Raw genomic sequence first — 27136 nt, 5'->3', positions numbered from 1 at the left:
GCAGCTATGTTTGTGTCCTCCTAAACGCTACATTAAAAAAAATTTTTTTTTCTGTAGATTAAAAAGGTAGTGGAAGAATTAGAAGACAGACCAGAGTTGCAGCATGTGGTAAGCATAACAGTCCTCTTCTTTTGCCCTTTGATTGAACAGGAAGGCAAATCACCTTACAGTATTGGTTTGAGAAGACTGGAGTGAACACTTCAGGTTCATATTCAGATGGGAGGTTTGACCGCAAACAATATTCTGTTATTATTATAATGCAGCATATGCTCTGAATCCAGATGAGGAATTAGTAACAGCTCAGGTACTTTAACTTTGACTCACAGTCGAATTGTGTTTAAAAAAAAGTTATCACATTTTTGTGTTATCAAACTATGCCTGGGAGTAAGCACCTTCCGTTGACTGAAAAAAAAAAAAAGCGCAACCTAAAAGTTGAGAATTATGTTTTATTTGAGCACATGACTGAGAACTATAGCCCGGGAAAGCAGCCTCTCAGATAGCTCTGAGGGACTGTTCCAGAGAGGTAGGGGGAGCCAGGATATATAGGAGTTTTTGCTGAAGGAAAAAACAACAACAACAACATGGTGTCAAACATCAAAAGATTACGGCTAATCACACACACACACACAGAAACAGACATCTCAAGTTAATGATTTTAGTGCCTTTCTCTGTATGGGAAGATGGGAGAGTCCGGGCTCATTGGAATTATTCCTTACATATGCACCTTAACTATCTAGGTCCACTATGTGTTTTTCTCCATCCTGGATTCCCCTCAGGGCGCACTGGGGGTTGGGGGTTGGCAAGGAGCTGCAGTGTCGGAGGGCTTGATGGTGGGCAACATTCCTTGTTTACCAGAGTGACGGGCAGTGTTCTTTGTCCACACTTCTGTAGTTACCATTTAGTATAATTATGGCATAAATTACAGCAAAGCCAGTGCCCTGATCTGTGCTCTGTGAATATCAAGTTCTCCTGCCTAGGAAACACCACACAGCCATTCCGTGTTCAGGACCACAGAGTGATCACAGAACAGAGCCTTGTTTGTGTCTCACCCTGACATTCCCTGTGCCCGCTTCTCTTGTGTGGTCTTGTGCTGGTGCCAACAGTCCCCTGATTCTAGATTTCCTTTGGCGGGGTTGGGAGTTACTTGGATTCTCTGCATCGCTGTCATCATGGGCGTAAAGCAAGACTAGGTGTTTTCCACGTCCTTTCAAAATTATACAAGAGAAGTCTTAAGTGAAAATAGGGATTGTTCCAGGAGGGCTGTGGACATCAAATAAGATCAGGACTCTTGTATCTTTGCCCACCTCTTGGCACCCCAGGAGGCGGGTTAGGAAACAGAGCGTTTTATTCTAGTCCGTTTTATGCACTGACGCCTTTGAAGACTCCAAGATAGGAATGTGAGGTACTTTGGGGTTTTGTTTTGTTTTGTTGTTTTTTGCTCAGAGGTTGTACAGATGCTTTTGTTCACGATTGGAAATCTCCCGATTACCTGCTTACCCAAGCCAGGTACCTCTGTGCTGGCCACCATGGGATTTGTTTACAAAGCAGTGATTTCTGGCCTCCTTGAGCCATGAGACAGGATTACAGGCAGGAGGTATCTAGTGACAGTGTCATTAGGGCAGTGGTGGAATGGTGGTGGAGCTCACACTGAAGTGGCCCATCTTCCCTGTCAGGCAAGGTAATGTCTCTATAAATCTGCCCCGAAGGGGCTTCCTAACCTGTCTGTACCTCTGGGAAACTGCAGTGTGTCCAGCTCACACACTAACCCTGCACCAGTGGCCTGGCCGGAGTCTGCATCAGATCGTGGAGTTCTGTGTGACTCCCCCCCACCTTCTTGCCTGAGGGCAAGGGGAGCAGTTAACCCGAGGAAGGGTTTCTCGGTGTGCTTGTGTCCTGGTTAGGCTTATTTAGTGACCCCGTGCAACAGTGAATGTCAAACTCCAGTGACTTCATTCCCAGTCACACCTTCAGGGCCGGCTGGCGCTCTGTGTTTCTGAAGAACCAATCCACTCAAGGGGCAAATGCACTTGGTGTGACGAAGTCCCCCCGCCTCAGGTGGGTTCTGGGGTGTCTGTGTACATTTAACATGAACTAGACATTGAGTGTCGATTTCTGGCTTCTGCACAATATATTGATAGACTTGCCTCCAAGTAGAAAGTCAATCATTCACTCCCTTGGAGGTCCATTAACTTTTTCTGACGGTCAGGGAAAGGAATCAGCTTTGAAAATGGATTCAGAACACCTGTACTCTTCTCGAATTTTTTTACTTTTTGTTTTTGAGGTCACCAGGAGAGGCAGCATTTCATTGCAAACACAGATCTCAATAAGACTTAAGGAGAGAAGATGCAGAACGTATGAGAATTAATTCAGCGCTTGCTCCTTGAGTTTTTAAGAACATGCTCTTGTCTCATGACTCTACCCCCTTTTACATGAAGGATGAGAATTTTTATGATCCAGGAACACCACTGATCGAGGAGTTCGTTTCTGAGGCGATGTAGATGATTGTGATGATATTAACCACTCCTGTCATTAACAGTTGTGTGGTGCCGAGTACGTTGCCAGGCATGGTTCTGTGATTTACAAATGGTAACTCATTCAGCTCTCACAACCACCCCAGGAGATTTTTGCAGATGAAGAAACTAAGTCACAGAGGTTAGTGACCTGCCCAAGGTCACATGGTCAGTGGCAGAGCCAGGTCACTCGGGGCCATTCTAGAGGGAATGTCAGCATATCCTTGCTCTCCCCAAGGTGTTCTCCTTCCCACTTTCCCTTCACCTAGAGAGTTTTCCTGAAAACTGCTTTTCTGCCAGCCTCTCCGTGGCAGCTGTTTGGAACTGAAAATAGCAGTGTTAAACAGCTATTGCTTTTCTTATTTTAATATTCCTGGTTTCTTCCTTTGTTCTTTTTAGTATCTGCATAAGCTTTTCAAAAGAGACCATCATAAGGGGCAACGCTACCACGAGAAGCAGATCAGCCTTTATGCTGAATTCGACCGACCCAACTTGCTTCCATTTCTCCGAGACAGTATCCATTGCCCCCTTGAAAAGGTAAGTCACACACGCCCCTGCTCAAACACTTCGAGGTGACAGAGTCATCACTGTTGGTTAAAGCTCTGGGTTTTCTTAGTCTTCCTGTCTCTGCTTAACCATCCCCGTTCAAGGGGAAGCCTTGCTCTCAAAGCAGTAGGTCTTGCTGGGTATTCTGATGAGAACAGGAGGTCCTATTGGATTCGATTTCGGTGAGGAGCTCAAGTATTTCTGTGCCCGGTTTAATTGGAAGAAAGGTTTAATCCAGGGTCTAGGACTCAGTCAACCATAAAACACTGTCGGGAGTCTGAGGCAGTTTACCAGCATCAGGGTGGGACCTCAGAGTCAGCCTGGGACAGGGACACGGACCGCCCCAAGCCGGAGGCAGCTGCCCCAGTTGGGACTCAAAGTCTGTAACGTCAGTCCTACACCCCCTCTGCTTTAAATACCCACCTTATATATTTTTGTATTTCTCTCCCACTACATTCCATTATAGTTTTAATAGACGTAATTACTAGTCTCTCCCACCATCCTATAAATTCTTCAAGGACAAGGAGTTTGTCTCACTCATTTTGATAAACTCAGTAGCTGGCACACATTAGACACTAAATGTTTTTTGCATCCTGACCGAGTTAGTGAATGGATAAATAGATACACACGAGGTTCTAGTTAGGGCTGAATATGAACTAGTAGGTGTTATGAGCCTGCTGTTTCAAAATAAACTATAATACTTACTATGTGTGTACTAGAAACTGGCCGATAGAAGACCATCAGTTTTGTTTCCCATGGTTCTTCAGACCACCTGGAATACTCGCTACCACCTACAAGTGTCTTACTAAGTTCAGATGGCCAGAGAGCAAGTACTTTTCATAGTCACCTGTGTGTGTCAACAAAACATACTTATTTGACCCATAAGAGCTATGTACTAAGAAGGTGACTGATAAAGCAACTTTTCTAGTTGCTTCCTCAGCCCATGATGATTAACTTCAAATGTACTGAATTTACTATGAGCCAGTTTCAGCTCAATGTGTTCTCAAAATCTGCAATTAAAAAAAAAATCTTGCCTGCATATTAGTTTATGAAAGACATTAACATTTTATGTTCGGGCCCTAAGGCTTTTTCTCAAGAATAAATTTGGAAACACATCATCTTAAAAAAGAAAAGCAAACGTTCCTCTCTTTTCTCACTTTAGCATCTATCATCTAGAAAAAGAGGGAGAATCTTACTCTTTGAGTGCCCGTTTGTTTTTGTCTCACTTTTGGAGGAAACATCGTTTGTTTCCAGGAGGACGCGGCTGTATCCCGCAGACTCCTCAGCCAGAGCCCCGCACGCAAGGGTGATCAGCACCCACCCAGGCTTCCTTCATCCCATTCACTGAACACAGATGCAGAGGGCCCACAGGGATTCCATAACGTTCGTGTCTAGAACACACTTTCAGCCCATCTGGTTTGTAGTTTTCCAGTCCGGTAGTGTTCAACAGAAGTCACACTGCCCTGCCCGCAAAGGGAGCATCAGAAAATCTCCACCCCACACATGGTACTTCTAATACAGAGAACTCACTTGGAGCATTGTGTAGACCTTTTTGAATTTTTCTCTCTGATCTGCTGAGAAGAACCAGTTGCATGTAAGAGAACTCAACACAAGCATCTGAAAACAAGTATGTTTTAAATAGTTTTTTTTTAAGTTATCTCATGTTTTCCACTGAAAGAGAATTTTGAACAAAATGGATTCGAGATGGTAGTGGTGGAAGCATGTCATTATAATCAAGTCAATAATCCACATTTTTAGCTTTCATGTTAAAGGTCATTGAGACATCTTTATAAGAGATTATCTTTGCACCAGACTCCATTGTGGGAAATCTGTATATTTGCAAAAATATACCACTATCCTTGCTCAGGCACCCCAAGCCATCTTAAAGCAGATTTTCTTGACTTTAACTCATTAAGGATCTCATTCCTTTCTCCCTAGAAATAAGAACTCTGTGCACACTTAATCGTCTTAGAAACAAATTCCTTTTATGTTTACTTGTAACATGAAAAAAGCTACCAATTCATATAAAGCAAAGTAGATTTTCCTTCCATTAAAAGCATCCTACTAAAATATGACACAAATGAATTTATCTACAAAAAAGACTCAAAGACATAGAGAACAGTCTTGTGGTTGCCAAGAGGGGTGGGCGAGTGAGAGATGAATTGGGAGTTTGGGATTAGCAGATGCAAACTATTATATATAGAACGCATAAACAACAAGGTCCTATTGTATAGCAACAGGGAACTATATTCAATATCCTGTGATAAGCCATAATGGAAAAGAATATGAAAAGGAATGTATATATATGTATAACTGACTGACTTTGCTGTACACCAGAAATTAACACAACATTGTAAATCAACTATACTTCAATAAAATACTTACCAAAAAAAAAAAAAAAAAGCATCCTAAGCATGCTGATGGTAAAATGAAGGTCATGGGGTACAGATTCACCTGTTTTGTCTAAAGAGAGACTCAGAAAATTTGGTCTCTGTTTCTACTGAATATAAAGTTAAGAACTTAAAAAATTTAATCCCCCCTTCCACCCACCCCCAAGACATTTCTACTTCAGAAGAGTTTATAGATTGTTTAGTCCAAAAGACGTTGAGGTTATATTTTGGTGTTTGTTTTTATTTTAAATGGGAAGTGTTTAAGGTTTCACGGCATTCAGAGCATGTGGACTCACTACTGTAGATAATTCACTTCCAACAGAATACAGCTCTGTCTTTCTCATTTCTGGTTGTCTGCCTTTGCTGGGATTGGGTAATCGCTGAGCAAAGGGGTGAAATCTTCAAGAATCCAGGTCAAACTTTTTTTTTTTTTTTACAACTTTATTGGAGTATAATTGCTTCACAATGGTGTATTAGCTTCTGCTTTATAACAGTGAATCAGTTATACATATAAATCTGTTCCCATATCCCTTCCCTCTTGCGTCTCCCACCCTCCCTATCCCACCCCTCCAGGCGGTCACAAAGCACCAAGCTGATCTCCCTGTGCTATGCGACTGCTTCCCACTAGCTATCTACCTTACGTTTGGTAGTGTATATATGTTCATGCCTCTCTCTCGCTTTGTCACAGTTTACCCTTCCCCCTCCCCATATCCTCAAGTCCATTCTCAAGTAGGTCTGTGTCTTTATTCCTGTTTTACCCCTAGGTTCTTCATGACATTTTTTCTTTTTCTTAAATTCCATATGTATGTGTTAGCATACGGTATTTGTCTTTCTCTTTCTGACTTACTTCACTCTGTATGACAGACTCTAGGTCTATCCACCTCATTACAAATAGGTCAATTTTGTTTCTTTTTATGGCTGAGTAATATTCCTTTGTATATATGTGCCACATCTTCTTTATCCATCCATCGGATGATGGATGGACACTTAGGTTGTTTCCATCTCCGGGCTATTGTAAATAGAGCTGCAATGAACATTTTGGTACATGACTCTTTTTGAATTATGGTTTTCTCAGGGTATATGCCCAGTAGTGGGATTGCTGAGTCATATGGTAGTTCTATTTGTAGTTTTTTAAGGAACCTCCATACTGTTCTCCATAGTGGCTGTACCAATTCACATTCCCACCAGCAGTGCAAGAGTGTTCCCTTTTCTCCACACCCTCTCCAGCATTTATTGTTTCTAGATTTTTTGATGATGGCCATTCTAACTGGTGTGAGATGATATCTCATTGTAGTTTGATTTGCATTTCTCTAATGATTAGTGACGTTGAGCATTCTTTCATGTGTTTGTTGGCAATCTGTATATCTTCTTTGGAGAAATGTCTGTTTAGGTCTTCTGCCCTAAACAGATTGGGTTGTTTTTTTGCTGTTGAGCTGCATGAGCTGCTTATAAATTTTGGAGATTAATCCTTTGCACAGTGAAGGAAACCATAAACAAGACCAAAAGACAACCCTCAGAATGGGAGAAAATATTTGCAAATGAAGCAACTGACACAGGTCAAACTTATTTTGACTTGATTGAAATGCCTCAGTCAATAGCATTTGGCCAGAAAGTTTGTAGAGACTTTGCGTCACATTAGAAGCCCTTTAGGAATGTAGTTACCAAAGACCAGAGTTCAGGATTTAAAATCACCACAACTCTTACATTCCAAAATGAATCATAAGTTTTTATGAAACTGCTCATTCTAAAGGAGATACAGGGTGGGTAGGAATTTATAACATCTAAAGCAATTTGAAAAGACCATAAACATAGGCTTTTAAAAAAAGTATCCCGAAACAGTTTTTGTTGTACTTTATCATGTGTGCTGTGCTTTCATGTTCCTTGGTTTTATTTAATCTCTACAAAAGTGCAGGTCGGTGGATAAAGTCATTTTATACATGACAAGCTTGAGTCTTGAGGAGTTGAAAGAAACAACCCAAAGTCTAGAGCTACTAAGTCTAAGGGCCAAGACTTGGAACCTGGGTCTCAACTTCAGGTCCCGTATTCTTTCCTCTATGATGAGAAAACATTTTTCAGGTTTAAACAGTTAATTAAAATTACAACAGTAATAAAGATATTCCTTAGTACTGCAATAATCATGAAAGACATCGGTTTTTAAACTGCTCTTTCGTCTGTAATTTCCAGGTAGGGTCATCAGGCACTAGTTTTCATTTGCAAACCTGATTTGCTTATGCCTAGAATAGTTAAAAGCAGAGTATCAGCTTTATTATTAATACCTGAATCTATGATTGCTCTCATATCTAATGGCATTCACAAGGTGGCAGTATTTATGAATTTGGAGGCATAAAGTGGGAGATGCACAGTTTATAAATTTTCCTTAAAAAATAAGACTGGATAAAAGATGACAGGGTCAAGGCTAGGTAGAAATCACTATGTAGTCTATATAGTTGATAAGGTTTCTGTTAGTTAACCCCAAATTTCTAACTGTTACTTACCTTTTACATTAAATCAGGAGAAGGAAAATTAAAATATTATTTTTGCATCATTTTTTACTCAATTTCTGTTATTATTGTCTTGTCACTTTTTTTCTATTATTCTCCTTTTCTGAGCTTGTGTGTGTGTGTGTCTCCTGTTGGCTTTAAAAATCTGTTTCCCTACTCTTTTCCTCTAGAGGGAGCTCTATGGCTCAGGAACATTCAAGAATCTAAAATAAGAAAACATGTTTTTATGCTTTACTTGTGTCAGTAATAGAAAAATTCTGTGTGCCAGAAATTTTTTTCTACACTTTACTCGAAAGTCCAGAGATTTCTAGAGTCTCTCCTTTCTCATATAGGAGAAAAGGGTTATTCAAAATACTGTTAGGAACTTGTCATAAAACATTTATAAATCTGTGAAGTTCAAACTGCAGAGACCCAGATTACCTCTGAGCTTGGTGTTACACATCTGCCTGCCTTCCAGACCACTCTTGACTCCAGATCAGCCTTCAGACATTTCTCCCCACATGAATGGTCATTTTTGACAGTCCAGCAGTGATGAAAATGGACTACAGTCTACTCTAACAAGGTAGCCACTAGCCACATGTAGCAACTGTGAGTAATTGAAATATGGATAGCGAGGAATTGAAGTTTTAATTTAAATTTAAAGAGCCACTTATAGCAAGTGGCTACTATCTTGGACAGCTCAGGTGAACCTTCAGGCCACAAACTCTCTTTGTGGTTTGAGACACTCATGTTTTCAAGCATCCTCATGTGTTCAAGAATAGGAGGGTGGCTCTGTTTGCAACTCCTGAGTGGTACCTTAAAGTGTCAGTGAATTTCCAGGTACAGAATTGATTTATGGATACCTTTAAGTAATACACCACTTTAAGCATCATTCTCATCTTTATTCACATTGTCTTTCTCTCAACATTCTATAATACCTATCCAGTTGTATTACTGTTACCGAACATGAGTTTGTGTGCCCGACACACAGCGAGGCCAAACCAAAACATCGGAGTTTGGAGCAGAGAAAGTTGTATTGCAGGGCCATGCAAAGAGATGGGTGGTTTGTGCCCCCCAAAAACCCAAACTCCCCAAAGGGTTTCTGCAAAGCATTTTAAAGGCAAGGTGAGGGAGGGGCGTGGTTGGTTGCTGCAGACTCCTTGGTGTAGGAATCCTTTGTTCTTGCAGCTGTCCACGTAGGTCAGGTCACGATGTTCCTGTAAACCTTCAGCGAGACAGATGTTACTCTGTGTTCTGCAACTTTTTCTCTCTATATGAATGGAAAAGTTTTACACCCTTAAAGGTCAGAGTCTTGAAAATGGGCTATCCTGTATATTTTAGGCTCTAGGCAACATTCTTAACTGGTAGCAAAAGCAATGGAATACAATGGTTAAAATATAAGAAACAGATCCAACATGGAGTCAGATTTGTTCTTCCCTGTTACGCTACCATTTGCCGTCTGTCTGTGAATGACACAGTCTCACCAGGCCATACACTGTTCGTCCAGCTGTATCTTCAGCAGCTAGCACAAATTAGTTGGTTTCTCAATAGTTTTTTCTTGGAATAGTCCCAGACCCTCTGACTTACAGTTTTGCTTTTCCCATTACTATTTAACTTCTCACATGTCTATCCTGTCTTTCCTCTAGTATGATTCCAGAAGAGTTAAGAATTGGTAAGAAAGTTCCATTCTTTATGATGATGACTTATGGGTATGACCATATAGAGATTCGTAAACCATGTTTTAAATCTAAACGAGTAAGGATTTTCTAATTATGAGTTAGGATTTGCTTCATCTACAAAGTGATAAAAATACCAAAATAATAATGGCTTAAACAGAGGAGCAGTTTAGTTCTCTATCACGTGGAAGTCTTACTGGAGTGACCCTGGTGGTGGTAGCAGCCACGGGGTCAGAGACCCGGGCTCTTTTCTTGTTTCCCCCACCTTGTATGACCTTGACCTCATGATGTAAGATAGTATCATCCATGTTTCCAGCAGCAGTTTGGATGAAAGGATTAAAAATGAGAGCACGGGTTCACATTCCCAGAAGCCGCCATCCCACGTTTCTGGTTCACCTCCATGGTGGACACTAGTCACATAGCTCTTCTACCACTGGGGAGGCATGAAGGTTTTGTTTTAATTCTGGGCAGTCACACACCCACCTAAAGTCTTATTACTATAGAAGAAATGGGTAAAGGATATTGGGGGAACATCTAGCCATCTCTACCATGTAATTTTTTAAAATTTTTATTGGAGTATAATTGCTTTACAATGTTGTGTTAGTTTCTACTGTACGGCAAAGTGAATCAGTTATACGTATACATATATCCCCCTTTTTTAGATTTCCTTCCCATTTAGGTCACCACAGAGTACTGAGTACAGTTCCCTGTGCTATACAGTAGGTTCTCATTAGTTATCTATTTTATACATAGTAGTGTATATATGTCAATCCCAATCTCCCAATTCACCACACTCCACCCTTCTCCCCTTGGTATCCTTAAGTTTGTTCTCTACATTTGTGTCTCTGTTTCTGCCTTGCAAGTTCACCTGTACCATTTTTCTAGATTCCACATATAAGTCATATTATACGACATTTGTTTTTCTCCTTCTGACTTACTTCACTCTGTATGGCAGTCTCTAGGTCTATCCACATCTCTGCAAATGGCACTATTTTGTTCCTTTTTGTGGCTGAGTAATATTCCATTGTATATATGTACCACATCTTCTTTATCCATTCCCCTGTTTGATGGACATTTAGGCTTCTTCCATGACCTGGCTATTGTAAATAGTGCTGCAGTGAACATTGGGGTGCATGTATCTTTCTTGAATTATGGTTTTCTCTGGGTATATGCCCAGAAGTGGGATTGCTGGATCATATGGTAGCTGTTTTTAGTTTTTTGAGGAACCTCCATACTGTTCTCCATAGTGGCTGTATCAATTTACATTCCCACCAACAGCACAGGAGGGTTCCCTTTTCTCCACACCCTCTCCAGCATTTGGTTCTAGATTTTTTGGTGGTGGCTATTCTGGAGACTGGTGTGAGGTGATACCTCATTGTAGTTTTGATTTGCATTTCTCTAATAATTAGTGATATTGAGCATCTTTTCTTGTGCATTTTGGCCACCTGTATGTCTTTTTTTTTTTTTTTCTTTTTGCGGTATGTGGGCCTCTCACTGTCGTGGCCTCTCCCGTTGCGGAGCACAGGCTCCGGACGCGCAGGCCCAGCGGCCATGGCTCACGGGCCCAGCCGCTCCGCGGCATATGGGATCCTCCCAGACCGGGGCACGAACCCGTATCCCCTGCATCGGCAGGCGGACTCTCAACCACTGCGCCACCAGGGAGGCCCCACCTGTATGTATTCTTTGGAGAAATGTCTATTTAGATTTTCCCATTTTTTGATTGGGTTGTTTTTTTGATATTGAGTTGCATGAGCTGTTTATATATTTTCGAGATTAATCCCTTGTCGGTTGCTTCGTTTGAAAATATTTTCTCCCATTCTAAGGGTTGTCTTTCCGTCTTGTTTATGGTGTCCTTTGCTGTGCAAAAGCTTTTAAGTTTAATTAGGTCACATCTGTTTATTTTTTTAATTTTCATTACTCTAGGAGGTGGGTCAAAAAGGATCTTGCTGTGATTTGTATCATAGAGTGTTCTGCCTATGTTTTCCTCTAAGAGTTTTATAGTGTCTGGCCTTACATTTAGGTCTCTAATCCATTTTGAGTTTATTTTTGTGTATGGTGTTAGGGAGAGTTCTAATTGTATTCTTTTACATGTCCCTGTCCAGTTTTCCCAGCACCACTTATTGAAGAGACTGTCTTTTCTCTATTGTATATTCTTGCCTCCTTTGTCATAGATAAGGTGACTACAGGTGCATGGGTTTATCTCTGTACTTTCTATCCGGTTTCATTGACCTGTATTTCTGTTTTGTCTGCCACGTAATTTTTAAAGGAATTGTGCAAGTAATCAAATTAGTGGTGTCTCCTCCTCACTGTGACCTTCAGGTCTGCTCATTTAAATGACTGTGTACTTTAAAACATATCTTAGTTTCATTCCAATTCTAAAGTAAGGTGTTATTTAAAATTTTTTTTTATGTTTAGTTTGGGTTTTTTCCCCCTCCATTGATCTCTATGATCTGCCTTTCTTTCCCCTCCCCTTTAGTTGTTAATCTCCAACCAGAGACACATATTTAAAGATATATTCTGCATAAATCTTTTAAATCAAAAATCACAATCTCAAATCTAGCTTCTGTTATTTTCCAAGAACAGCCTTAGTTGTTTTTAAATGACGACTCTAACTATGCAACCCAGTAATCTTCTTTTGAAACCTTTTCTGCCTGTTCACCTATTTAAAACATATTTCTTGCCCACTTACTGTGAGCCAGGCGGTGTGCAAAGCACAGGGTTTAGAACGCACATGGTTCCAGCCAAGGGAAGTCAGATGAACAATTGGGGGAGCAGTTCACTGCACCTGTGATTAAGTGTGGTGAAGTGTGCAGGATGCAAGGAGAGTGAGTACCTGGGATCTGACCACGTGTAAGGTCCAGCGAGTATTTGCTGAAGGACCTGCCAGGGCTGGAGGGGGGTGGGGGAGGTGGTGTTCCAGGCCGAGGAACCACAGCAGGCAGACGAGCAGGGTCTGTGATGGAGCTGCTGGGAAAGGCAGGGCCAGATCGCAGGTGCCTCATAAGCCACCAGAAACAGTCTTGGCTTCCATCTGGAGCACAGCAATGCAGTGTGCAGGTTACATGGGAGGTGTGTGAGCTGCGGTTTCCTGCTGGACCCCCTCTCATCACACTGCACCCAGTTCAGGGGGCACCCCTTCTGTGAAGCTTTTCACAAGAGGCCACAACCAGAGCCCACGTCCCGTATCTGTGCACGTGGCCCTGTATTCACGTTCCCCCAGTCGTGGGACTCTGTGCTACGTCTGTGTGACCCTCCCTGGACGTGCGCTCCCTTGGGTGGACTCATGCGGCTGCTCCTTCTCTTACGTGGCAGTAGCAGCAGGGTTTTTATTACCGTCATCTGTGCATCTGCATCCCTCCTGGCCCCCTAGTACCCAGCAGAGTGCAGAGTGAATGTGTGCCAGTTCATTCAGGATCGAGTTCTTTATAAATGCCCAGTGTGTCTTCTTTCTTACACTCAAGGAGATGCTGTCATCTGTGTAATCCCTCTTTTTTTAATTTTTAAATTTTATTCATTTATGGCTGCGTTGGGTCTTTGTTGCTGCGCGTGGGCTTTCTCTAGTTGCGGCATGTGGGCTTCTCATCGCGTTGCCTTCTCGTTGCAGAGCACAGGCTCTAGGCACGCAGGCTTCAGGAGTTGTGGTTCATGGGCTCAGTAGTTGTGGCACATGGGCTTAGTTGCTCCATGGTACGTGGGATCTTCCTGGGCCAGGGCTCGAACCCATGTCCCCTGCATTGGCAGGTGGATTCTTAACCACTGTGCCACCAGGCAAGTCCCATCCCTCATTTCTTGATCTCCTTTTTGACACTTCTTGATTGTCAAATGTGTTTTTTTCTCTTTTATTAACTTTTTATTTTATATTGGAGTACAGTTGATAAACAATGTTGTGTTAGTTTCAGGTGTACAGCAAAGGGATTCAGTTATACATAAACATGTATCTATTCTTTTTCAAATTCTTTTGCCAATTAGGTTGTTACAGAATACTGAGCAGAGTTCCCTGTGCTATACAGTATCTCCTCGTTGGTATCCATTTTAAATATAGGAGTGTGTACACGTCAATCCCAAACTCCCTAAATATCCCTCCCCCTCTCGGTTCATCCTTGTTTCTGCAAAAGGCATTATTTCATTCTTTTATGGCTAATATTCCATTGTATACATGTACCACATCTTCTTTATCCATTTTATCTGTCGGTGGACATTTAGGTTGCTTTCATGCCTTGGCTATTGTAAGTGGTGCTGCCATGAACATTGGGGTGCACGTATTATTCCAGTTTTCCTCTCACTTTTGACAGATCCTTGAGCAGAGTTCTCTTAGATCTTGTGAGCCGACAATAGAAATATTCCCAGTGTTTAATTCTTTACGCATAAGATGTGTGCTGAGCTCTGGTGTGCTCCATACTGGGAACTTGCAGCCGTGAACAGTAGTGTCTTCCTGAAGGGCACAATTCAGTGGAGGGGAACAGGGCTTAGACCAGTGCCTGTGAATTAGGTGGGGGGCAGTGCCGTGAAGAAACCTCAAGTAGCATAAAGAGAGAAAGCCTCGTGGGAAAGAGCCTTTCTTTTAGCATCTTGCTCTCTGCCTTTGCTCTGGAATGTTCTGCCTCAAACATGTTATCAGGTAAATTGTGTAGGGTCCAGTACCTCTCTGAGAGGTAAATCAGGACAGCCACAAGCAAAACTGAGGAGGTTTGTGTTTTGTTTTGGCTCTGTTTTGTTTTTAAAGGGAGGCAATGAAAAAAATTATTTCAAACTTGTGTGTTTAAGTGACTCTATAGATATTTGTTCTTGGCTGGTAACCCATAATAACTTTTTTACCCTGCTTTACTTGAAGGCTCTTGAGATCTGTCAACAGAGAAACTTCGTAGAAGAGACAGTTTATCTTCTGAGTGAGTAGCTTTTATTCATTTTGGTCCCCATAAACTAAGGAATGGGGTGACAACGTGATGTAAAGTGTGTAAGAATGGACATAGGTTTTAGACCAGAGTAACACAGAGGTCAGAGCCTGATTTGTATAAGAAATTGAATATTTAGTAAAGGAGACTTCACACCTCAATAGAGAAGGTCGCATCATTTAATATATGCTACTGAGATAACAATTAGAATTGTGTAATAAATGACCAAAGCTGTATCAGTTCACACCTTACAATATAAATCACAATAAACTGTAGACGGGTTGAGAAGTTTTGGGGGATTTTTCCCAATTATCATAAGAAGGAAGTCAGAATCTGACAGACCTTGATTCAGATTCCAGGTCTGCCATTTAGTACCTGTACGACCTTGGCAAGGCACTAACATTCCTATATCCTCTTTTATAAAATAGAAATATTAGTAGAACATACCTCATAAGATTATAGTGATGATTACATGAAATAATTCATGTGAAGCACTTAAATGAGTACTTAGGACAAAGTAAATACCCAGCGCGTAGGAAATACTGATTTTACTGAGTTACAGATGACATATAAGGAAATATGTTTTTCATCATAGCCATAAACTATGTAAACAAATTAAGAGATATGTGATTTCTTTTAAACTGTTTTATTACATTATCCTAAATGTATTTCTCACATTTTGCTAGGCCGAATGGGTAACAGCCGAAGCGCCCTGAAGATGATCATGGAGGAATTACATGACGTTGATAAAGCGATTGACTTTGCCAAGGAGCAGGATGACGGGGAACTCTGGGAAGATCTGATTTTATATTCCATCGACAAACCACGTAAGCAGAAAAGCCATCTGCAGTCACAACCTCTTTCTCTCTGTTTAGCCAGTTGTGTCTAGAGTAGGAATCATCTCAAGATGCACTGAGTTAAAAATACGGTGAAGTATCTGTAATAAAAATAGGCCAGGGTACATAGTAATGATTTCCAGTACTCTTCCTGTGCAGGGAAGCCTGGAGCCTCATCACTTTGTATTAGCTGAACTTGATAAAGAACACTTGGTTGAAGCATATTTCTACCTACTGCACCCAAATGGAATAGAAGATTTTGGTTTTGTTTGTACACAGGGGGCATTTATTTTGAAAGTGTGTGGTCTAGCCCTTATGGAGTCTCTTTATGGAAACCCATAACCATTACTGGACACTGACCATATATGGAGGTTCGCTACTGTAGCCCTGAGCCTCTCTTTCCTGCCCTGTTTTATCAGTGCAGCACCAGGAGTGTATATCTGCTGCCGCTCCCTGACCATCTGCCTGGGGTCTCCCATTTTGGAAGGAAACAAAGGCAAGTCCTCTTTTAAAGATACAGATATGATTCAGAAACTAGCAGTCGTGGTTTAAAAGCTTTCCCCTTTTCCCTTTTTTATTTTTTGGTCAGAAGGCTTATCTGTTTCAAGATTTTCAAGTTCTAGAAACCGCTGTTACGATTTACGCTGTTTTTTAATAAGAGATTCAAGAGGAGGGTGTTATTCAAGTCCATTTTAGATTAAGGTAGCTACATGCACATATAGCTCGAAGAATCTAGTTTAGCCTGATAGAGTGGTGGTCTAAGGATCTTAAAGGAGGCAAAGTTCGGGTAATGAAGCACACGGTGAACCTGGGCCTGCCCTGGGTTTGAATTTGGGTTCAAAAATCACTAGCTGTGTGACCCTGGATGAATTCATTAACCACCCCATTTTCCTTTTCTGGAAAATGGGAACAAATAGCATTCCTACCTTGGCAGAATAGGAGAAACGTATATGATAGCTGAGCCTTAGTAAATTCTCAAATACTAGTTGCCCCCCTTTGGCATTACAAACTGTGTTCTGAAGTAATCATTTGTTCTCATCTCATTTTTTTTTGTCTTAATCCCTTCTCATTTAGCTTCTCCTTCGAGGAAGGTAAAGGAAGATTAGTTCCTGGGAGGATTTAACAATTCAAATGCTTTTTAACACTTACTTAAAGGAAATAACATTTTCTTTGAGTGACTTTCGACCTAAAATTGCATTAGCTACACTGCTTATATGTTGTTCTCCGCGATGTCTTGTAGCCTTTATCACCGGCTTGTTAAACAATATCGGCACGCATGTTGACCCAATTCTACTGATTCACCGTATTAAGGAAGGAATGGAGATTCCTAATTTGAGAGACTCCTTGGTGAAAATTCTGCAAGACTACAATCTGCAAGTAAGTATCTTTTCTTGGACAAATGAGCATGCTGAGTAAGTTGACTGACTACTGGATAAACATTTCTAGGGCTTATTTTGGACATCAATTCAATTTGATAGTCACATTTTACTTAGGCCCAGATATTTGGAATACCATTCAAACAGAGAAATTAGAAATACTGCCCTTGCAGGAAGCCATCGGTATTTCTTAACTATCCCCAGACTTATTCTTCTTGATGAGTAGGCTTTCTTACATTTATGGGATAAATATAGCATGGCACTGGGGAAGGTGCAGGCATCGTTACAGTGGCTATTAGATCAGACCACCCAAACCACTTTTAAGTAGAATGAGCATTGTGTCCATTTGGAGAAATGAAAAAAAATTTTTTTTTCAAATAGTTTGATCATTTCCTTGAAGTCACTCAGTAACCTGTTGCCTGAAAGATGTTCAAATAACAGAATTTCATTTTACCTTTTGTCTGTTTTCTAGAGTATTACAAACGTACTATCTGCAGTGATTCGGAATTTGTGATCAGAGCCATTATCTTCCTATAAATAATTAATATGCTAATCACAAAGCATCCCGATCTTCCTTAAAAAGCCGCTAACAGTGACTGTATTTCGGAATGCTGGTAGCTTTCAGAGAACTTGAAACTATTTAAAGCCCATTTCTTGAAAAATTCAGACTGTTCTTTCTCTAGCTCATTTGAAAATGAGCCTTTGGTAGAATGTGGATGAAATGGCTTTCCTGGAAACATTGAGATTTTGCAGGTAGAGCTGAAAGACACGGTCGTGGGGAGAGAAGTGGTCTCCAGGGTAGGAAAGGAGGAGCATGTGATGACGACTTGTGGGCTTGTCATCACTGGGAAGGGTGCAGAGCTGGGGGGGGGGCCGCCTGCTGAACTCGGGGTGGTGGCCTCAAGGAAGAGACTTGGGTGAAAAGGAGAAGAAGATGAGGAAGGTCAATGGCGTCAAAAAGAAAAGTCAGAGCTGTAAAGGAATTGTTGTTGGGAAGTCATTTAAGTGTCTCTGAACAAGTCTACCCCAAGGAAGGGGACAACATCATTCCCCCTCCTGTCCTTCAGCTCTACTGTGTGAAGCCTAAGCTGTAAAGACAGAGCTGGAGGGCCAGGATCTTGTGGCCAGGGAGGAGGATACTGTTACGTGAAAATCTCCAAAGGAGTCGTTGTGAAGGTGTTCAGACAGTGGGTGAAGGGAGAGGTCCGGTGGAATTAGTCAAGAGACCATGAGGGCAGGAGTCGTCCAGGGTCCAGCTTCCTCCTCGAACTGGGAGGTTAACCCTGCAGCCCACAGGTGACTGTGGTCTTACGGGGTAACACAGCTTTAAAGAAGAGGTCTTCCTGAGGGTGAAAAGTGACAAAACAAGGAGCCTTGGCTTAGGAGGCTTTTGGGAAATTGGGGGTCATGGGAAAGAAATGGGTATTTGGTTTTGGCAAGTAGGTTGATGATCTGTTCTACAAAAATCTTCCAGATGAACAGGTATTTATGGTGGAATTCGGGGGCTTGCAGGTGAGGTGAGCCAGGGAAAGGTTATTGCAGGAGGGCCAGGAAGGAAGGAGAAATAGGAGAGGTGACGTGAAGGGCTTGTGCTTTGTGCAGCACCTGAAGGATACAGAAGAGCCATCCAGGCAGGAAATGATTCACTTCATTCTGAAGCGTGCGTTGGCTTTGGGGAAAGCAGTTCCAGTGTCAGACCTCGTAAAGCTCGGGGCATGAGTGAGTTCGATAATGATGTGTATCTCCTCAGTACTCACCACCCCTGGGTCTGCCTGGATATGCTCCAAGTTGCAAATTCCAGTTTGTTGGGAAGACATTTAAGTGTCTCTGAACAAGTCTACCCCAAGGAAGGTGACAACATAATTCCCCCTCCTGTCCTTCAGCTCTACTGCCTGAAGCCTAGCCTCTAGGTTGAAAAATGTGCCTACAAAAACACCTAATACATCCCTCTTCCTAGGTTCTTTCTGGAGAACCAAGCTCAGGGGCACCACTGGGTCTCACTGCTCATTCATGTTTTATCAATGTAATTTGCATAGTTCTGAGTCAGCCGGGAATAAAAATAAAATTATTATTAGGTGCAAAGTGAATTCTGTCTAAAAAACTGGCCACTAAACAGCTGCTAAATCAATATTTTATCCTCTTAACTTTTAAATGTAATGAGAGCTTTTCCTTAAGATGTGTAAGTGTGCAGTTGGTGGTGTGTTAAGGAGGCTGGGAGTTACTTTACCAGTGAGTCCGAGGAGTGGTGGCAGCCTGTAAATCCCCGACGGGGTAGGGGTGGGGAGTCTCCTCTGGCCCTCAGACATCTTGCTGGAGGATGCAGAGAGAAAATACTCTACTGGGGCAGGTTGTTCAAAGAATCCCAGGAGGTACTTCCTACTTATACATGAAGAAAGAATTTTGAATTATTTTCTATGAAAAAGGTGACCTTTTTTATTAATAGAAATTTATTTTCTTTCTCTAGAAATCACTGTAAAAATATATCTATTTATAGAGCATTTTGAAGCTTCCAGAAGGTTTCACATTCATTTTTTATTCTGTCTAGTGTCTTCATTTGTTTCATAAAACTATAGTTGAGTTTCACATGTTTTAATGGGATAAAAAAATTCCCAAGATTTTGCAGGTCCATGAATTTGCAAGGATCTGGACCCTGCTGTGCATGAGGGGGAATGACCGTGGGGGACATTAAGAACCATTCAGTAAACGAAGGAATCCATAGTCAAATGTTAGGGAAAGGTTATCTCAGGGCTTCTCAGCACTTTTTTTTTTTCTAATTTGCATTCGGAATCCAAGGGTCAGCTTTACAATCAAGTAGACAGCATTTTAAAACTTATTTGGCCACTGAAAATGCTTTGGGAGATGACTCCTTAGTGAATTGCTAACTAGAAAGAGAAGGTACAGAGAAAGTTCAGGGAAAAAATTTCTTCTGGTTCTAATTTCATGTTTTCTAAAATGCAACAACTTTTCTCAGTTGAAGTTTAGCATGAGGCATGTCAGATGTCTATGACATCATTAAAGTTAAGGAAAAACCAACCACATTATCAGTGTTTCAACTGTTTAACTTATTTTTATACCTTGTTACATTATTAGTACAATGCTTCAACAAAATTTAGCTTCAGTGAAGTAAGGAGGATAAAAGTACCCCTTATACTTCATAAACCTAAAATGTTTCTAGGTCTGATTTCAAGGACAAAAGAGCACTTGTTTTGATATAAATTATTTATGAAACAATTGATATAAATGATATTTCTATTTTTACATTAAACTGACCACAATTTCCAAATTATTTTTATGCTGTTTCATATTTGCAAGACATTTTATTTATAAATTTAGCATTTATTTAGCATTTATATCCACTTCCATTGCTTTTTTTTTTTTTCCTCTTAAGAGTTCCAGCATCTTTGTTCTTAAACACTTCTCTTTTGACAGTCTTATTTGACAGTCATTTTCAGTAATGATCCTTAAGGAACTGTCCTCTCCATTTTACATGTAAGAAGACTGAGTCTCAAAAAGTTTTGACTCGCCAGCCTGGGAAGGTGAGGAACTGGGTTTGAACTCAGATACTCTGACTAAATGTTTTTCTCACTAGTTGTCCCACTGGTCTCTGGCGATGAAGTCACTGTACTGGCAGGTTACAACACAGGAATATATAGGATTGTCTTGGAAGATGAACAGGCAACCTGTTGTCTTTAAAGAGCCGTGGACATGGTATTTGCAGACGTGGACTCTAGTCCCGGCTTTGCCATTAACAAGCCTGTTGACCTTTGGGGAGGGCACATAAGCTCTCTGGGTGTCCATTTTCCCATTAGATTAAATCAGTGTTTGTTAAGCCTGGCAGCACACCAGAATTATCTGAATGCTTTTCTTAAATTACCAAGTTTCAGGTACCACCCCAGATCTGCTGGAGAGGATTAGGGACTAGGTCCTTAGACCACCTTGGTGTTTCTTATACACTCAGCCTGGCACTGGGCTATACATTGACATTTAGGAGCTTCTAGATTAGATGGTCTCTGAAGTATTTCTCTCAAGTTCTCAGTATGGTCCTTTCATAAGCAAGCCTTTATATAGTGAATGCAGCTGTGTAGTCTTAACGATATTTCTATGGAAATCATTCGTAATACTTATTTTGGAATCTGTAATAAAGCAGCTTAGATTTTTCAGCATAAGGTTTTTAAGTTATATGTTTGACTGTTTATAAACACACTTATTTAAATATTTGCGTGCCTACTGTGTTAGATCCTGTGCTGGGTAGGTACTTACAGGGCTTCCACGTGTTGTCTCAGGGACCAGGAGATGAGTAGAATGCAGCTCGAGCAGCTCATGATCTGAATGAATATTTCTAGGAGAAGCAAAAAGCTTTCTTACGTTTCGTTGAACTTCACACATGTACATGAACACACACACAGGAAAACTGACTCCAGACATCTCTGCATCTATCAAAGTTCTTTTCCCATATTTACATTTGCTACAAACTCCATGTGCCTTTATCATTTCCCCATAGGTCTCTACTTTGAAACCCAGAGACAAATGAATTAAGAGGAAATAGCGACTTCTTTCCTATCTGCCTTTTTCAGGGGCCCACATGGGTTTCTTTTTGACCCCCCAGTGCATAAGCCCTTAACTTCTTCTAAGAAAGAGTTTTTAAATTTATACATCCCCAAAATAAACTTTTAAAATAAAATCTATTTTTTTCCTTTAAAATTATTTCAGTTTGGCTTCACCACAGGTAGCCTGTGACAACCAACTATAGCTTCTTTAGTCAATTCGGTACATGCCTACTTTGTGCTATTGTAAATTTAAATGCAATTGCATTTATAATTCTATTTTTGAACTCCAGCATGAGGCCTTAGAGTCTTTGTCTTTTCCTTCTTATTTCTCTGCAATTCATCACCTTTGATAATAATCCCAACAAAAAGCAAAGTTTTTTCAAGTAGAATTTAAATCCCATTGCATTGTGGCCTAAATAATGGATCAGAAATTAGGTAAAATGGTTTCTAGGTCTAGCTCTGCTATCTTATTGGGGGCTTGTAAAACCAGGTAACTATCTCACGTGCAATGCCGATGATAAGCACTACAGTATGAACAAGGCAATGTCAGCAAAAAGTTCAACATTTCAAAGAATCGTTTAAAATAGAAATCTCAGACACTTGGCAGTCTTGTATGGCATTTTTCCCATGGCAGCTGTTTTTAATGAGCCATAATAACTTTGCTGATGTACAGTCCTTTTATTGCTTTATAAAATGTGAGTCTGGTGCTTTGCTTTTGCTTGGAATTATTATCAATGATGATGAACTGCAGAGAATTAAGGAAAAATAGGGAGAGTCTTGTGTTAGTTTTCAACAGCTATCTTATAAATATGTTCTTATTTAATCTTATAATAGAACAAGGTATGCTTGTAATGATTACAGAAGCTACAACTGATTGACATGAAAACGATGAAAAAGAAAGAATAAAGGTAATATTAAACATAGAATTTAGAAAAACTGAGAACTATGGAGGGAAACAATGTAATGTTAAGGAAACTAGAGTGGTTGAGAGGGATATAGGAAGAAGTTAGTAACATACAAAGCTCTACTTGTGTATTTTCCCTTCTCCTGGCTATGTGCCTCTGAATACTAAAGTTTTTCCTAGAAAATACTTTCTGTGGGTGGACAGATTGTGCCTATTTAGAAAAATGTAATCCTGGTGAAGAAATGGTTCCTTCTTAGTTGTTGTTGTTTTTTCTTCCCTGTTTTCTAAGTTTGCAGACACCGTGGCTTCTGTCTAGACCGCCAGGCCCACCATTCATGCCATGGGCCTTAAAGACCCACTCAGGGTCATAGCCAGCTCTTTTTGAAGCATTTTGCTGTGTTTTTATTTTATTTTGCTAAGTTTTTATTTTAGTATTAGAGCCTGGGCAGGTAGATACGTTTGCTTATACGTTTTCTTAAAGTTTACCAACATTAGTATTTGTTATTCTCCTCTTCCAGTATGCTTTCATGACGTCTGTTACAGTTTTAATGTCTTTTTAAAATGCATCTGAAAATTTCCATTTCTAGCAGCATTTTAAAGAATAAAACTTAATAGGCAGTGTCTCAATTAATGTAGAAACAGTAAAATCATGTAGTTTCCTGCTCATCAGCTTTAGAAACGGTGGGTATAGAACTCTGGACATCTGTTTTCTTGGCTCCTCTGTTTTCTCGGCTCATGTAATTAGGCGAGAAACCCCCTGGGTGCATTCACCCACTACCGCTGCTCCTCGGGATCTGAGAGGAGGACGTGTTATCATAGCCGATTGGGGAAGGAGGACCACCACTGACCGCTTCCAGTTTCCTCCCCTGGTGGCATGAATTGAAACCACGTGAAAGCAGAACGTCCACGTAGGTTTTAGAGTTGAGAGTGACTTTGGTGTGAAGAAAGTCAGGATGCAGCTCCGCCTTTGCCGTGACCCAGAGCTGGGCGGCCCGGGAGGCGGCGATGTCTTCATTGTGTGAATTTCCATGGCATTTCCACAGAGCCGCACAGAACCACGTGCACTAAGACCCACTGGGCCAGAAGATGTGGGCACTGCACCAGAGTCTCCCAGCCCTTCAGGCCTTGAGCATCTCCCTCTTTGAAAAGCAGCAACAAGTTCTGGTGAAAAATGGCATCTGGCTTAAGCACACCTCACAACTTGCAGTAAAATACCGCCCCCCACCAAAAAAAAAAAAAAAAAAAAAGAAAAGGGTGGAAGCTCACATTAGTGCCAGAGGAATTGGTCTGAAAGGGAAAGGGGTCACCTCTCCCTGCTGTGCCGCTGCATGGGAGCAGTACGTGGCTTCTCCCCCATATTTGAGTCTTTTTAAGATGGCTTTTCTTTCACAATGTGTGCATTAGATTCTGCTTCGTGAAGGCTGCAAGAAGATTCTCGTAGCTGACTCTTTGTCCTTACTGAAGAAGATGCACCGAACTCAAATGAAAGGCATTCTGGTTGATGGTGGGTAAAATTGAAAGAATCCTATTGGAACTGCCTGCCTTGCTATCAGAAAGGACACAGCAAAGAGAAACATTGTATAATCCCAAGTGTATGTGTTTCCTTGCAGAGGAGAACATCTGTGAGTCCTGTCTTTCCCCTATTCTTCCATCAGGTAATATGGTTGGGAGGGGGAAAAAAATCCCCAAATACGTGTTAAAATTTTGAAGTTAGCTGATTACAATTTATAAGATTATATACCTTTTGGGATAATCCAGTTTAGAGAAGAATTTCAGCCCATATGTTGCTACTCAGTTGCATGCTGGTGCTGCCGTTCCTTAGAGCTGAGGCTCCCAAGCTCTTGAGTGAGTTGGCATCGGCCGGCAGGCTTGTGAAAACTCAGATTGCTGGTCCCATCCCCAGAGGTGCTGATTCGGTAGTGCGGGGTGGGACCTGAGAATCTGCATTTCTAACAAGTTCCCAGGTGATGTGGATGCGACTGGTTCAGGGGCCAGTCTTTGAGAACCACTGCCCTAGTATAGAAGGAAAGAAAATGAAAACTTACCAGCAACTTGTTAGATTCCTAGCTAGCAGAACCGTGTGTGTGCCTGGGATAAAACGTATAGGTAGCTTTCCCTTTCCTTTAAGCTTTTCACTGCTATATGGATCTAGGCACCCAAGTTATCTCACATTTCAATGGAAACAAATACCTTCTAATGGGAACTGTGACTCCTTAAAAGACACGTACATTTGTTTATAGTTCTTGGTAGCTATATATCTCTTCATATAATTAAAGCATTTTATGTAAGGATCATAGGTCCTGAGAAGAGGAATTTCCATAATTTGAAAGTAGAAATTAAAGCATAGTTGTTGAGATGCTAAAAAAATGCTGCTTGTGTATAAATTCAGCATAGAGAAGTACTAAAAGACCTAGTTTGTGTGCCATTTATTTAGCTTTAAGGGGTTATTTAGCAGAGCAGGAGCACAGGAAGTTCCCCGTAGGGTGTTTTTTAGAGGTTTAGATTTTAAGTGCTTGTGTTAAAAACTGCAGTGGGCAGAGGAAAAGCAGTGAGCTTTCATAGGGTTTTAGGCAGTGTTTTAACAGAAAGAGAACACATGCACCTGCACTGTATAGTTAGATTAAACTCCTAATTTAATCTGTTAAGGATTCAGTCTTACCGGAACCAAGCTGGCCACACAGAACACGAGCAGAAGAGGTGTGGTGCCCCAGCAGAAGTACAGCACAGGGCAAGGTCACAGCCTAGTTAGCCCAGCTGTGCCCTGAAGACTGGCCTTGGCAAAGGCAGTAGGTGAACCGACCGAAAGCATATTCTCTCCCAAAGCCACGGAATCCACTTTAGTGTCATGACTGTGTGTACGGGGCTGGAGGAGGGAGAGCTTTGCACATACACATACTGATGCGGGTTTTCACAACAAATGCTATTGCCTTGCCATGAAATCGTCCCCAGTCATGAAGCTGTAGTAACTGACTTGGAGGCCAAGCAGGTAACCTGGGACCCCCCATAGCAACGGGACTGTCACACCTGCCCTGTGTTCAGCCATGCTGCACTGCAGGGATGCGCTCATCAGTTAGCATCCCCCCAAGGCCGCTTACTGCTGGAAAGTGAAACTTCTCCTATTGCACTGAGCTCTTCTCTCTTTCCTGCCCTCTCCCCCAGACGCAGCTAAGCCCTTCAGCATGGTGGTCTTCCACTGCCGCCATATGTTTCACAAGGAGTGCCTGCCTATGACCAGCATGGTAAGTTGGCTGCTTGGCCACCAGCAACTCGAGAGAAATGGGTGCAGCCAGAGGGATGCGCTTAAAACGATAACCACAGTCCATGTCTCAGTTATAATATAGTTTATGTCACATCAGAAAAAGCAACGTACCTGCTTCTCAAATGTAAAAATGCTTAGTATACGATACTAAACATGTATAAAAGCATCTTCATGGAAGTAAATTTGTTGAGATAAAATTGATGACAGTTGAGCTTTAGAAATGAGCTACAGTGAGAACCATTTTCTATAACTTTCTCACCCAGGTTTCTGTATCATGACACTGCTATTTTTTCAGTGTCAAGTCGGTTCCCCCAGGTCCCCGTGGGTCACGTTAGACTTGTCTTGCTGTGGGGTGTCCTTTGAGTCCAAGAATAACAGCTGGTCTAGACAGGATCCTGTGTGAACCAGCAGTAGCCTCCAGAAAAAGGAGCAGTGTTTCATCGCCTGATCCCCATTCCCCCACCAGTGCTCCCATGATATTTCTGAATATGAGAGTAGAAAGGGTTGATCTTTTAAAACCTGCATTTTTAATTGCATTTTTAGAATTCTCCTGTGCAGTTCTGTAACATCTGCAGTGCTAAGCACCGGGGACCAGGAAGTGCCATTTTGGAGATGAAAAAATAGCCCAGTTCTGTTTGTCAGCCTCTTCCTCGCCGCTCTCTGAAGACCATTTCTGCAGCAACAGAAGCTTTTGTTGACACCAGTGCTGTCAAGAGATTTGTACAGGTTTATGTCATGCTTAAGAAAAGCTTCTTCATCTTCTCCCATTTACTAGATGTTTCTCTTTGCACTTGATAAAGTGAGGGTTTTCCCTGTCCATGCCTTGATGGGGGTTCACAGTCAATATTTCATCATTTATTTGTTTGACTCATTATTTAGGAATGGAAACCTAAGTCTTGGAGTTGGAAGTGACTTTTTAGGTCCTAGTAAAACTGTCCGGCCATAATGTGGACGGCTGAGAGTTGTCCCTGGCTGGCCGAGTGCATCTTCACTGTGGCCCTCCAGCAGCTCCTTGGACCTTGTTTCCATGTGCTCTGCCAGCAACAACTCTCAAATTCTGGGTTTGGCTTTTTTTAATATGTCATCAGCTGTTATCTTCTTAATAGGCATTGAATGATACATGGTGCCTGGTGCCACTGACTCAGTGATGTCTGGGAATAACAAGAGCCATCTGACGCTCTGCAGTTTTATGTTGACTAACGACACGTTCTCTTTGTCTCAATGACCAGCAGTGTCTGGCCCTGGCAGGCATTCCGCGTTTGTTGATTGAATAAACATTAGCTCTTCCCACTGTGAAAGACTCACTTTTCCTGGGTTGCACAACTTTAATCAAGCATTCTGACACCCTCTAAGGAATGCAAGAGTTCCAGCACCTAGAGTGTGAGGGAGTGTGGATAGGTTTTCCTAGCAGGGAGGAAACGAGTAACACTGTAGAATCTGAGAGGGATGCTCAGGGGAAAGGGGACCGTGTGATGCCAGAGGATGGACACAACGACATTTCCTGGAGCATTCTCTGGAGCCTCCTTTGCCCTTGTAGAATGTAGAGAGCATGGAATAGAGGGAGAGAACTCAAACTTGTGCCCACGACTCATAGTTATTGGTTTCATCTCCTTGGGATACATTGCCATCCTCTAACCAGTGAAAAGCACATACTTGCTGTCCCTGCTCTCTTTGTCCCATAAAAGGGAATAAAGGCAGCTTTCTGCATCTGTCTTTTTGG

The 27136-nt window shown here is 41.5% G+C and overlaps 1 protein-coding gene across 1 annotated transcript in view; it reads left to right on the top strand.

The window, feature by feature from the left end:
• VPS41 (VPS41 subunit of HOPS complex) overlaps window positions 1-26714 on the top strand; it is a 194601-nt gene extending 167887 nt beyond the window's left edge. Inside the window, exons 21-29 of the mRNA XM_060108229.1 lie at window positions 58-108; window positions 2910-3047; window positions 14434-14488; window positions 15181-15321; window positions 16571-16707; window positions 23562-23661; window positions 23768-23812; window positions 25317-25396; window positions 25960-26714. Of these exons, the coding sequence (XP_059964212.1) occupies window positions 58-108; window positions 2910-3047; window positions 14434-14488; window positions 15181-15321; window positions 16571-16707; window positions 23562-23661; window positions 23768-23812; window positions 25317-25396; window positions 25960-26040 (828 nt within the window). The 3' untranslated portion in view covers window positions 26041-26714. The remainder of the gene's footprint in view (window positions 1-57; window positions 109-2909; window positions 3048-14433; window positions 14489-15180; window positions 15322-16570; window positions 16708-23561; window positions 23662-23767; window positions 23813-25316; window positions 25397-25959) is intronic.
• Window positions 26715-27136: the final 422 nt, after the last annotated feature.

The sequence above is a fragment of the Mesoplodon densirostris genome, chromosome 9, assembly GCF_025265405.1.
Source record: "Mesoplodon densirostris isolate mMesDen1 chromosome 9, mMesDen1 primary haplotype, whole genome shotgun sequence".
Lineage (NCBI taxonomy): Eukaryota > Metazoa > Chordata > Mammalia > Artiodactyla > Ziphiidae > Mesoplodon > Mesoplodon densirostris.
This window is presented reverse-complemented; position numbering and strand designations above follow the sequence as displayed.